This window comes from Hirundo rustica, chromosome 13 (genome assembly GCF_015227805.2).
Source record: "Hirundo rustica isolate bHirRus1 chromosome 13, bHirRus1.pri.v3, whole genome shotgun sequence".
NCBI lineage: Eukaryota > Metazoa > Chordata > Aves > Passeriformes > Hirundinidae > Hirundo > Hirundo rustica.
In genome coordinates, this window is record NC_053462.1 from 6,003,290 (window position 1) to 6,016,863 (window position 13,574).

General features: G+C 39.5%; 1 protein-coding gene across 4 annotated transcripts in view; it reads left to right on the forward strand.

Moving 5' to 3' along the window:
• THSD4 (thrombospondin type 1 domain containing 4) overlaps positions 1-10,890 on the forward strand; it is a 268,563-nt gene extending 257,673 nt beyond the window's left edge. For all 4 annotated transcript variants that reach the window (XM_040077771.1, XM_040077769.1, XM_040077770.1 and 1 more), the window contains 3 exons: positions 1,998-2,177; positions 4,052-4,196; positions 5,031-10,890. In XM_040077771.1, the coding sequence (XP_039933705.1) occupies positions 1,998-2,177; positions 4,052-4,196; positions 5,031-5,173 (468 nt within the window). In that variant the 3' untranslated portion in view covers positions 5,174-10,890. The remainder of the gene's footprint in view (positions 1-1,997; positions 2,178-4,051; positions 4,197-5,030) is intronic.
• The last annotated feature ends 2,684 nt before the right edge of the window (positions 10,891-13,574 follow it).

Consider the following 13,574-nt stretch of genomic DNA (forward strand, 5'->3'; position numbering starts at 1 on the left):
TAAGGTATTTCTTCATCTCTCTAGAGTATTTTGGTATTTTTTACTGAGTCGATATTCAATACTTTTCAGCATCTGCTGGGTTTTTTTACTTTGATGAAAAAAAAAAGATTCTGTTCTTCTTCTCCTCCTCTCTATCTTCATTTTTTACTTTTCACCTACTGACCCAGTGCATTTATGAAATGAATGGTGACGGAATGCTGCTCAGCACGTTCGTGTAAACACTAAAGCAAAGGATTTGCAATTCTTAGAGTAGAGCCTTTGTGATCATGCATAAATGCAGGGAGATACATACCTATACGTATGTATGTATATGAAATTTCCAAAAGATAAAGGCAAAAAGCAATGGCTAAATCTGAAAGTTAGCTTTGGTATTGTTGTACTGAAAGTCATTACAATAGGCAAAAGAAGAAATTTTGGTTAGTGGCCTCTGTACTGATGCTCTTTCCTCAAAGTAAATTCTTCCCTTCATCCACATCTAGCAGCCCTTCTTGTTCCAAATGAACACTTCTGCTGTCAGGCACAAAGGCATTTCAGAAGCTGTTAACTCATGCCCAGGCATTTCTGTCCCTTTGTGTAGGCTCTGGCATAGCTTGGAGAGCCTTTGGGACTACTTGATGGAGCTGTGCTGTTAAGTCACTGCACTGCAGCTCCCAGAATCCTTCCAGGAGATAAGAAGCTGGAAAATAAACTGGTACAGCAGAGGGGGGAGGTTACAGGGCTACTACTATGCTAATGCCTTCAAGTGTAAGTAATAATTATTGTGTATAAGGATATGTATAACAATAATATCAAATTAAGATTTTAAAAATCTTTATCTGCATTTCTAATAGCAGATGAAATCCAGGCCTTGTTCCTCAGACTGTTCCAGATGGTGAATAGGAACTCTGTACCCATTTTTGCTGCACTGGAGAGGTGTTCAGTCAGAGCATCCTGACTGTTCTTTTAACTCACCTTCTTTCTTTGCATGGATTTGAGTGTTGGATGCACACAAGGGTACAAAGTCTTTACTCACCTGAAAGCTGTGACTGACAACATCAATTCTACCAGCCGAGTCCTGTCTGGTCTGTCTGGCACTTAACAGCAAAACGGGAGCAGTGGCTAGAGCAGAGCAGGAGGGAGCACTGAGGGCTGGCCTTCCTCTGCCAGAGCTAAGGTGGGCTGTTCAGATGGTGCCTTTAGGAGGAACCATTAAAAAAGAGATGTTTTGTGTTAAAGAATGTGCAGTTATTGTACTTCCTGTAGAATTTATTCGGGTGTATTTATCTTAAGGTTATTCATTCAGCTCAAGAGTTTTGTGGGAATCTGGTAAAAGGAATTGTAAATTCTACCAAAAATATAAAGGAAATCCCCAGCGTTAAGAACCTTTCATTGGTTTACGCTGGAAAAAGCCTTCTGAAAATCATAGTCCTTTATGCAGTGTAGAAACCAATATGTTGCTGTAATGATCTTCTAAAAACCTTTTTACAAGTGCCAGAAACAGTATTGTGTGTGTACTTAACCTTTACATGGGCAGTAGGAACTCAAGTGAGTCAAATTTGCTTTTCAGTACTGGAACCAACACTACATCACATAGATACTTACAAACATGAAAATAACACCCTGGCAGATCAAGGCATTTTCTAAAACCAGCACAGAATGTGAGGCTTTGTAAAGCTTCTAAACTGTGCCCTAACCTTATAACCCTCCAAAGTTCAGTGCAGCACATACAATCCTGCTTCAGCAAGAAACAGTAACACTGTTTATGGAGAAAGTGAGTTATGCTTCTCTTTTGATTAGAAAAATAAATACCAGTTTCTTTTTGTAGCTACAGGTAAAACTACACTTTGAGATTTTTCCAGAAGTAGACTTAGAGTCATATGTCTTCTTCATGAAGATAATTAGACATATGTTTTAAGTCTATGGTACCTTGTGATGTGGAGAAACACTACTTTGCAAAGAAGTTGAAGGACATGAGAAGAATAACAGATTCTCCCACTCTTTTTTGTTCTCTGATACAGTGTTCTACTGAATGTGGTAGTGGAACTCAGCAGAGAGAAGTAATTTGTGTTAGAAAAACTGAAGGTAATTTTGATGTTTTGAACCCCTATGAATGTTCATATTTGGAAAAACCTCCTAGCCAGCAATCCTGCTACCTCAAACCGTGTGGATCTAAGTGGTTTCATACAGAATGGAGCACAGTAAGTCTATCATGTTTTCCTGTATCTGTACTTCGATACATCTTTTTTCTGTTTATATTGAAAGAGAATACTATTTGCATACAGCCATCCGTCATGAAAGTGATTTAATTTTGCAAAGGAATGATAGTAAAAAGAAAGCATTCTCTTTGCCTGGTGGAACATAGAAAATTCAGGAAGTATCGTGCCCAGAAGGAGACATTGCACAGTTGTCTTTTTATCACTGATGTCTTCTTCATAGAATCTTCTGTTTATAAGGTTAGTTTGGCCCTTACAGTGAGACAGTGTGGTGCACTTAGAAGTTCCCTTCAGATCTCTAGTTTCATTAAAATTAAGGAGCATTTAATAAGGAATGAGGGATGTATTCATTTTTTAGAGTAAGTTTTACCATAATATTTTACTGTAAACTCTGCACTGTAATATTGAGAACTTCACTGAGAGAAAATGTTTTGTACAACTTCATGTATCTTCAGTTTCCCCTGGAAGTGAACTGGCTACATTCACCATTGTGCCACAAAATGCTTCAGTTTCATCTATCTTTATATAATTTCCTATATCTGATGTCGTTTATTGTTTTTTTACCAAATAAAAACCCTCAACGTTTTAGTACTAAATGAAAATCAGGAAGTCCATTTTCATCTTAAAAGAAGGTGACATCCTATTAAATGCAGCAACGTGGACCCTTTGTTGAGCCGTAGGTCAGATTGCCAGTGGCAGCTCTGCAACGTGGATGCAGCTCAGAATGGTTTGTGTGAAGTTGGTTCCACTCTAAGTGCTTGAGATCTCTGCAGAGCTGAAGTCCTTATGGCTGGATGTGGAATAATTACAGTATTCTCTACAGGCACATAACAAGAGTAACTCGAGAAAAACCCATGTTCTGTTACTGTTGCACATGGCTGCCCTTTCCAATGTGGGTGAAGGTGGTACTTGAAGATGAAGAAGCAGTTAAAAATATAATATTGAGACTACTTCAGTTAGTTTTTTACAATATATGATTTTATGATCATAATAAGTTGTTTATGCAATATAAGGGAAAAGAAATAATTATGCCAAAAAAGTCAGAAAGAAAACATTCTTACCAGTTTTGGGTATTAAGATTTTAATTGTAAATGACCCAGGTTTAACTAAGTTTTTGAGCATTAGGTCAAACTGAACAGTGAGCCAAATCTCAAAGACCTCACTCAGGCAAAATCCTTGGCCAGTGGGGATTTGCTTCAGTATGAGCAGAAATGTGTAATAATTGGCTTTAAAAGTACCATAACAAGCAAGTAGAAAAGTCTCTGGCTTCATAACAGACCCTGAAGGAGCACAAATATTTCCTTTAGAAATTCAAAGAAACTTACAATGCTTAGTAAAATCAATGTGCTGCAAGAAGTGAAAAATAATAGAGTTCTAGGAAAAAAAAAGTAATTAAAATTATTCATGCTAATATATATATGGCAAAAGGGACAGTGGAGGGCAGGGCAGTAAAGTAGTAAAGTTCAGTGCAGGTAAGTTCTTAAAGCAGGAAATGTGAACACTGTGGAAAGAGCAGTTTTGGGAGATACGTTAAATGAGCTGAGAACAACCAGACTAATTAAAGAAACAGATGCTAAGTAATAAATTCAGAAAGGGAACTGTTTAGCTTGGTTTCAGTTGCACAGCATCCACTATGTTTGTTTGTCCAGTTGTTGCTCCTTTGGTCAGAAACGTTTGGGAATCTTTAACAAAGTTTTGCCTGTATATTAAAGGCTTCATAAGTAGAAAATAAAAACCAGTAGAGTGAAGTTGGTAAGAGGCTGTAGTGACACCTGGGTCTGGCATCAAGGTTCCCTTGTTTACTTTCTGTAATTACACATCTGCTATGGTCTTCATGAGCTTCAGCTTAATTGTTTCAGTGTTCCAAGTCCTGTGAGGGAGGATTTCGGGTTCGGGAGGTGCGATGTCTGTCGGATGACATGGCAGCCAGTACTCAGTGTGATCCACAGCTCAAACCTGAAGAGAAAGAGCCGTGTAATACACAGGATTGTGTCCCTGAAATAGGTAAGGCAGAGGAAACTTCTGTGTTAACTATGGAACTCCATCTAGTGGAGAAGTTACTTTATAGTAGTCTTGCAGAGGCTTTACTAGTATATTTTCTTTATTGAGTTCGGAGTTTTATTTTTACACAAAATACAGCTGTTTTCTGTGCTTTAAAAAGTAAGTGTCCAATAAAAATGTTTTCCTTGTAATGTGTAAGAAACTGGCTTATTCTTGAAGTTGCGGAGAATGTGACAGATCTGCTTCTGTGGAAATGGTACATACAGGGTGTTTTTCTGCAATTCTCCTTGCATTCTCCAAGGTTTCTCTTGGAAGAGTATTTAAAAAAACAAAAAAAGGATCATTGTATGCTGTATTTGGAAACAAGTTCGATAAGAACCAACAAAATTAAACAAAAGTATTAAGTGCAATGAAGCAATTTCCTTTTATATATGGTAAATACAGGGATGCACTGAATTTGCATCAGAATTAGTCATTCATCTCATACAGATTTGATTTTTATAGTAATGAGAATGGCTAGGAAGAGAAAGAATTTAGAGACAGTTTTAACTCTGAATGTTCTCCAACAACTTTCAGTTGAGAATTATTCAACGTACTTTAATGTAACAACATTAAAAACCTGGGAAAATGGGGATAGCTATATTTCTTTCATGCTTTATGTATCTTTATATGAAATCCTAAATAAACGAACTTATTTGCATAGATAAACTGTTTTGACCTGACAATGGATGTTTAAACACAGGTCCAAGGGGTTTTACATGGGAAAACGAAGGGAATTGGTTATCTGTTGCTCTAGTGTTGTTTCCTGTAGTTTCTTCTCTCTTCCTTTCTCTCCAGATGAGAACTGCAAGGATAAATACTACAACTGCAACGTGGTGGTTCAGGCCCGGCTCTGTGTGTACACCTATTACAAAACAGCCTGCTGTGCCTCCTGTACCCGCGTGGCAAACAGACAGCCGGGCTTCCTGGGGCGCAGATAACACACGCTGCTCCGCTCACAGCACCGCTGGCACTCTTCACACGGAGCTCCGGCAGCGCTGCGCTGACTGCAGCACTTGGAGCTTCTTAGAGGGTTTATGGGGTTTATAGTGCTGAGTGCATCGAGACTACGGTTAAAGCTCACACCCTTTCAGTTACAGTTATTGTGCAGTTATCTCTTTTAGGATGTTTGTTGTAAAATCATGATCTTTTTAAAGCGTTCATTTTTAATGATACTATTATTTGCACCTGCTCATCGGATAATTATTTAAGGAACGTACTGGCCTTAAGATGGTGAAATTAATGAAAACTAAAATTAATTGCAGGCAATTACTGGAGATAATTGACTGGTATGGATGCAGCTGCTCCATTATTTTCTGAGTGCTTACTTTTACTTGGTATCTTGGGCTGCCTTAAGTTAGAGGACTAAATCAATAAAACGTGCATGAGAAAAATGACTTCCCAAAGAACCAGACCCTTGAAAAACATATAGCATTGGTTTCCTAGCACTCTAACATATATTTTTAACTACTCCAGTCCATTCATTATAAATCAGAGTCACTGTTAAGCTCTCTCAGTTGTCCTTTTAACTGATATCCTGGTCCTTAGGCAGCAAATATATACACACTTGACTGCCAGAAGTTGCCTTTATATTTAATTCATAAACTTATGAAAATACACTTTTATAACTTTGTATGGATTTTAGAATGTGTTCCCTACCAGAGTGACACTAGTGTCTGGCTCTTTAGGTCTTTAACAGCTGCAGCTGTCAGTGAGACAGGTTAACCAGAAAGGTGGGGCGCCTTTCTGGTATAAAAAGTGATTGTTTCCATTGGTGAGGTCTCTTTTCTGTAGGGGACTTATTTCAGAACTGGGATCTTGCCTAATTCTTGTCTCTGCACTATTGTTTAACAACTGCCATACCAAAGTACTTTGTTCAGACCTAGTCTGGATATGTCACCAGTTTCTGAAACAGCCACCAAGGGACAGAGGCCTGTGTGCCTTATAGCAGTCTGTTACTCTTGGTATCAGGCAGCAGTATGAGACTAGTAGCTGAGTATCTGTAAAAAAGGGGTCTTAGCTATTGGCATTCTTCAGGTTTTGATCAATTATTACAGCATACTTGTCTTTTTTTGCTCAGTGTTTCATTGCACAGATCTGTTCATACCACTCCTTTTCTTTTACTCAAGAATGGCTGCAGACTTAGAGCTGAATTTAAGTGGTGATTTTTCATTTCTGCAGTTACTGTACTCAGCCTTGAGACTTGCTAAAAGCACATAGTATACTATGCAGTGCAGATGAGGTTTTGCATTATCTGCATGTTCTCTAGCCTTTATTTGAGAGGTCTTTCAAATGTGTAAATAAGGCTGAGGGGGAAAAAAAAAAACACCTCTGCTTATTCAGCTGTTTATTACAGCATATTGCTTGTAAATTAGTGATGCCCATCTATGCATCTGTTCCTAAGGTGCCTGATGTCTGAGTTGTAAAACAGCTGTAATAATCTATGTTCAGTCACTCCCAGAGGTGTGGGTAAGGTATCCTGCCACTGATGTAGAGCCATGTTTGAGCCTCCTTGTTGTGTCCTTTTCTTCTTACTGCTTTGGTGCAGAGGAATGCTGGGACACGAAGGTTCCTGGGTGTGGAACCAGTCACATCACCAGTCACATTTGTGTGCTGGGAGCCACAGGAAGGTGGAATTCCTGTAGTCTGAAAGCTGCCTTGCATTGAGATTTAACTTTTGAATGTTTTGATTTGGTCACTCATGAAAAACATCTTTTGGACATGGTGAACTACTACTGTTTGGCTACATGAAATGAAGAAGTGTTTCCCCAAAATTTGGAGGTACTCTTTGTGTTTGTTGTATGTCAGCCAAAAATGTTATTGGCTGTTTCTGTACACTTTGACTTGGGCTTTTTCACTGTAAATAATAGACATTAAGTTGTTAGAAACTCTTAATTAGGGAACCTCTAATTCAAGTTCATGAATCTTTAATAGGTCTCCTGTCCCCTTGTATTACAAAGATTTATCCACAAAGATAACTTACAGATCTGTTACCATATTATGTTCCTTAGATTCTTGACCAAAGAATAATATGGATAAAGTGCAGTGTAAATAGCTCTGGAATCCAGCACTTCTGAATACAGATTTTCATCTGGTATCTCATTGCAGCGAATCTTGATATATAATTTTTGCTGTTGTCTCTTTCATCCCAAGGAAGTGTTTCCTGTCAGCTAGAGGGAAATACCTGTTCCATAAAAAAGGCTTCCTGAAAACTCCAAGGCAAATGAGATGCAGAGGGAATCTGGTTTGCAGTGAGAACAAATTCTTCTCACATGTGCTTTGGCTGTGAGACCATCAGTGACTCAGCACATAGACAGATCCTCCTGCTTTATAAAATCTTTTATTTTGCTCTGGAATATATGGCCATTAGCTTATTTTACAAAGATGATCATTTTGTAGGCTCTGTTAAGCTGCCACTAATGTAAACTGTGTTTCTGACAGCTATCAAAGAATATATACATACACATAGCAGTATAATCCTTTATTACATCCAATGTATACAGCTTTGTGAATTGAATTTAGTGAGCTGTGGTTATACAAATTGTACTCTTTTTTTCTTTTTTTAACTAAAGAGACATTTTTTCAGATGTACTGGATAAAACAAAAAAATACTGTTCTACCTAATTAAATATCTAATGGTAAGGAAAGTGCCAGAATACTGGTGAACCTAATAATTTATCATCTCTTCTCATGTGTCAGCATTATTAAAGTAGTTGTTCCTGCAAAATGAACTAATGAGCCCTTTCCATCAGCACTTTGATGTACTAATATTGTCTGCACAAGTGCTGTGCTAAGATGTCTGCGTATTACAAAGCATGATTTTGAAATTGTGCCTGTAGCAAGTGTTTGTTCTAATGGAGCAGTGCTGCGACTTAGGATGATGCCTGCAGAGGATCTGACTTTATTTTCTGTAAGTCAAAGGTGCCCTTAATGAATGTAGTAGACTTAGAGCAGATATGAAACCAGTATGAATAAGAAATTATGTGTTTTATCAATTGCAAATATCAATTAGGCTGACTTCTCATTTTTAATGTTTTAATTTCTTTTCCTGACATTTTAATATCAGTCAAAAATATGCAGAATAGTGGGAAAAAAAATGCTTCCTTGCCTTGAAGGTGCCTTATGCAATTCAGGAAGACCAAAATAAGTTAGATACTTCATTGAAAGAGTCCAGCTGCTTTTGGGCTAAAATCTGCATGCAACTTCCATGTCTTACAGACATGGCAGCTGGCCAAAATCAGCTTCATCCCGAGCAGGCTCTGTGTCTCAAAGCACTTTCCGTTTGGAATGGAGGATTCCTGGTGCAGTTATCAACTTACCAAGGGCCTGTCAAGGTTTGCTAGCTCCTGTGCAATGTCGTCTTCAAGCATATGTAGGTAGAGCTCCTTGTGTACACCAACTGCACGCCAAATCTGAGACCGAATGCATGGAGTCCTCCCTCCTCCCTCCGAGGATGGTGTGGAAGCATGAGGGTTGCTCCTGTGGGAATGACCCTGGGAACGTGTCTGACTTGGCCAGCAGTGAGACAGTGTTTGCTTTGGTGTCTGTGACCTTCAGCCCCCAGGGCTCTGAATAGAGAAGGGCCCGTCAGGAGGCAGGGCAGTGCTGGGGAGTGCAGCACAGGACACATACCTGGGTGTGCTGCAGGCCTGCCAGCCTTGAGCCCACCCATACTGGGTGGCCACCTCAGAATCCCTGCACTGGGAACTGCTGTCTTCCTCATTACACACATAAACTTTTCCTGCTTTCTCCCAGTACTTCAGCAACTGGAGAACTTTGTGTATGAATAAAGCAGTGTTCAGTGTTACTGCTTAGATCCCAGTTTTATGGTAATACGGTGCAGTCTTGTCTCAGTCTATAAATCCTAGAAAGTGCCAGTGGTCACCACTGAGGGAGGAAGGAGGGAGGTGCTCAAACAGCCTCTAGCTTTTACAGGGCTCATATCGGAGGCTTTGCCTCCTCTCTCTATAACCTGTATTACTGTAAGTAGTAAAATGTGCCTTTTAGGGCTTTGCTTTTCCCCATCCTCGTCCTGACCTATGTCCCTTTTACACCCAACACCAAGGCTTCTCCTCCTTCTTATACCTTTTCACCCCTTTGTCCTTTGGATGACAAATGTTGCCAGAATTACTGAAAATCCTGAACTGGCCTTTGATTTATAAGAATCTGTGTTAGACATAAGCCCAGCTGTTAAGAGAGCTGTATTTTTGCCAGCCTCTGGATTGTCGTGTCTGTCCGTGTTGGCTAGTTTTAAATGCACAGTGGTAAAGGACATACTGAATTAATTCCTGTGCAGTGACCCTGTGGTTGCACAGCTGTTGAAGTCTGTATTGGCCCTTTATTCTCATATGTAACATCTATTGCACAGAAAGAATGATGGTCCTCACAAAGGAAAAGTCGTGTGTTTACCTGGTTTTCTTGAGACTTCGTGTCTCTGACTCCTTAGGAGCTATTCTGTTGGGCAGATAATTCATATGCGTGCCTGTAACTGGAACAAAACCATGGAATTTTGAACACGAAAGTAAGCTTCATTTATTTCTAAACTTACAGAATGTTTGTGAAAGATTAAATTAGGCATTGTTTAGAAAACAGAGTAAAACAATTATTTCTAGATCAAAAATGAAAAATCATCCACTAAACATTTTCAATATATTTTAAAGCAAACTTGTAATCATTATAAGGTTTCAGTGTGGGCACAATTTAGACCGGGGAAAAGGGAGAAAATTCCATGTAAGAGAATTCATAGAAGACCTGAATTTGTTTTTTTGCTTCTCAGCTTTTAATGAAGCAGAAGTTCAGAGAAGTGAGAGTCCCGTTTTCTGTATCCCCATGTAGTGTAATTGGATGCAGGTGAGTGCCATCGTACCTGGAGAGGAGGGGAGCTCAGCTCTGCTGAATCACTGACGTTTCAGCCCCGGCCATTGCTGCTTGTCCTGACCTGTTTTTCCATGCTGTGTTTGGGTCTCTTGAGGCCAGTGGCCCTGGCAGGGGTTGGGTACGTACGAGCTTGTGGAGCCCCATCGTAGTCACTCAGGATCTACAGAGAGGATCAGGAAGGACGTGAGACAAAAGGCACCCTAACTTTTTTTTAAATATGTATAAAATTGTCTACTTGACCCTCATAATTGATTTTGGCAGAAGGATATACTTTATTATAACTTATTTTGTTGTTATTTGTAAATACAAGATGTCTATGGGAAATATGTAATTCTGAGCTGTGTCTTATGGAACAAGCCACTGCACCAAAATATTGCAAATATTTAGAATAGGCAGATTTTTTTTATTAAAAGGGACCGATTATGTATTTATTTACATATACCATTCAAATTTTGTCCAGCTTTTTCATTATACTAACCTTTTTAGGGAAATTTATAGCACAGGTATTACATATATATTTTTGTATATATGTCATACTGTAAATCCGTAATACAATTTTCTAAACTTTCTGATTAGCCAGTTCCTTGAGTGAATTAAAGGGGGAGAGTATAGGCAGATTGCTTTCTGACTCGTTCGGGAATATATATCCGTGGCAATGTACCTGAACCAGAACTGTACAGCATCATTTTCATATTGTATACATTTTCTCTTTGATGAAAAAATGTTAACTATTTTTGTTTATGACTAATTTATTTTTTATTATTGTGAAAAATAAAGTAACTCGAGATGAATTTATGTGACGGCTTTGGGATTGTTGTTTGTGGGGGGTTTTTTTGGTGGGATTTTTTTTGTTTTGTTTTGTTTTGTTTTGTTTTTTGGTTTTTTGGGTTTTTTATTTTTAATTGATCTGAACTTGTGGTTCGTGAAAATTCCCTGTCCCTTCGTCCTTGCAGCCGTCGGCGCCTGGGCCCTTCCTGAGGAGCGGCGCTTCCAGGGGGCGCCGTGAGGGGGCGCCGTGAGGGGGCGCCGTGAGGGGGCGCCGTGAGGGGGCGCCGTGAGGGGGCGCCGTGAGGGGGCGCCGTGAGGGGGCGCGCGCGGCGCTTTCCCGCCCGCCGGGCTCTGAGGGGACGGGACCGCCGGGGCCGGGCCGGGCCGGCAGCGCGGTGTCCTCGCTGTGTCTCACGGTGTCCCCGCGATGTCCTCTTTGTATCCTCACGGTGTCCCCGCGATGTCCTCTTTGTATCCTCACGATGTCCCCTCGTTCGGGAGCAGACCAGTGAAAGCAGGGCTGGGCCGGCCGGGCCGCATTCTGCTTCTCATGGGTACCGCGTGTGGGGAGCCAGTGCCGGTGTCCCTCTCTGGGGATGCAGATTTTAAGTATTTAATAACCGGGGGTGGGGGGAGGGGGAGGATTGCTTGGGTTTTGTTGGTTGGTTGGTTTTTTGGTTTGTTTTAGTTTTTAAAGTAGAACTTGAGGTATTAAGCTATAAAATTATACAATAAAAAATGCCTTTCTCTTTCCCCCAGCTGTTCTTTACGTTTAAAATAAAACTTCAGTGTAAAATTAGGAGCCTTGTAGCAGCTGCAGTGCTTCCCTGTGTTGATTTGTCCAAGCCCTCAAGCCTGAGGAGCCTGAGAAGGATTCCACATGAGCAGCAGATGATGCTGGTTTCAGCATCCGTGCTTTCTGTGATGCCTGCGGAGAGCGGACCTCTGAGGTAAATACAGAGTCTGTAGCCAAAGTTACACGAGTTTGTGCAACCCTGCACTGGGCAGTTGTTGAGTGCAAATGCTCATCTCTAATGCCTTTCTCCATACCCTGTTTCCATGTTAAGCTTTAATTTGTTGGTTCAGAATAATCTTAAGAAATACTGGGTTGGTTATTTCAACCTATGGGTCTTTGATGCAGAGCACAAAATACTTCTTCATTTAATAAGATTGAGTGCAATAGATCATGTGTGGGGAAGACATGGGGACCAGGGATCTGATTCTTTACTTCCTCATTCTTGCTAATGTGTAATTATATGAACACATATTCTATCTCAGTGTTTTATGCAAGCAATTTTAAAGACAAGATTAGAAAGCTGAACTGTGAACTGCAAATGTAATCTGAAATCAATAAAATGAAATAGAGAAAAGTTACATTATAAAATACTGCACTTGAAATGCAAAATGTAATGATCAAATGTAAACTGAAGAATTAGCAAAAATCAAACTGAATAATTAATTAGAGATAACACTTCCAGCATTGTTTTTTCTTACCAGCATGAGTTCATGCAAGAATAGTGATTTCCCTCGCAGCAGCATTGACAAGATCTATACTTAAATCATGTGTCACATGGAAAATATTCTGGGACATCTGAAAGGAGACTGAAAAAGGGAAATGAAAATAAATATATTTGTTTCTATACACTTTGAGCAATTTTTAAACTAATTACATTTGTTTACTCATGAAGGTAAAGCCTGGAAATGGATTTAACTGTCTGCAGTGCATTAAGTTTTTCGATTTAGTTATTTTGATCATTAGGAGCCTAGTGATCAATAAGAGAGTCTTACGAGGATAAAGGGGGAAAAAAGAAACTTAATTTTCAAGAAAAAGATGGCACTTACTACATGTAAATAACAGAATTATTTTCTGACCAGGGGATATGATGCAATTGATTCAGGATAAGGATACTTTAGACAGGCATCTATTTTTGAATCTTGCTTCAGGACAGGAAGATGGACTAAGCAGTCTTGTAAAACTTCTTCTTTAATATACAGTACAGCAATAATGATAAGAACAATAAAGTGATTCTGTTTTTCTTGGGTGTTCTGTGTCCTGTGAAATAGGGAATAATCTGTGCTTAATTTTGGGAAATAAGCATATTCAGAGTGGGGGAAAGCTCTCAGAAAAGCCTTGTTTTGTTTGGGGACCTGGCAGGAATGGGTAAGTAGATAAAATTTATATACTACCTCCCTGTGAATTTCTGTGGTGCTTATGCAGAGATACAGATTTCTCTTTTATTGTAAGATTTCTGCAATATCAGAACATTTTAGTGTAGTACCATTGGTTCCCGATTTGTTGCTTTTCCACTGTGAGGATGAATGTTTTTAGCAAAAATGTTGAAACACCTGGCTGTCCACATGAGCAATGACTGTTCAGCCCAAGAGTGCTATAAAGCTCGCTTGCCATTCCTTTTCTGCTGCTGAAAACTGGTAATTTTTCTTTTAGAAGTGCAGAGGGAATGACTGCCTTCCCTGCTTCCACCTGTGAAGTCGTCATTTCTCCACACTGAAACAATGTCAGCACATTTAGCATCTTTTGGTGCTGTGCTGGAAAGACTTTGTATAATCCAGTATGAGGCTTCTTGGTTTTATTGCTAATAATGCCAGCATAGCTGCATGTAGTGCAGCACTTTCATCTTCCTTTTTATCACTCAGGGTAAAATTGCAATAAAATATTTGAGAGTAGTTATCAGCTAG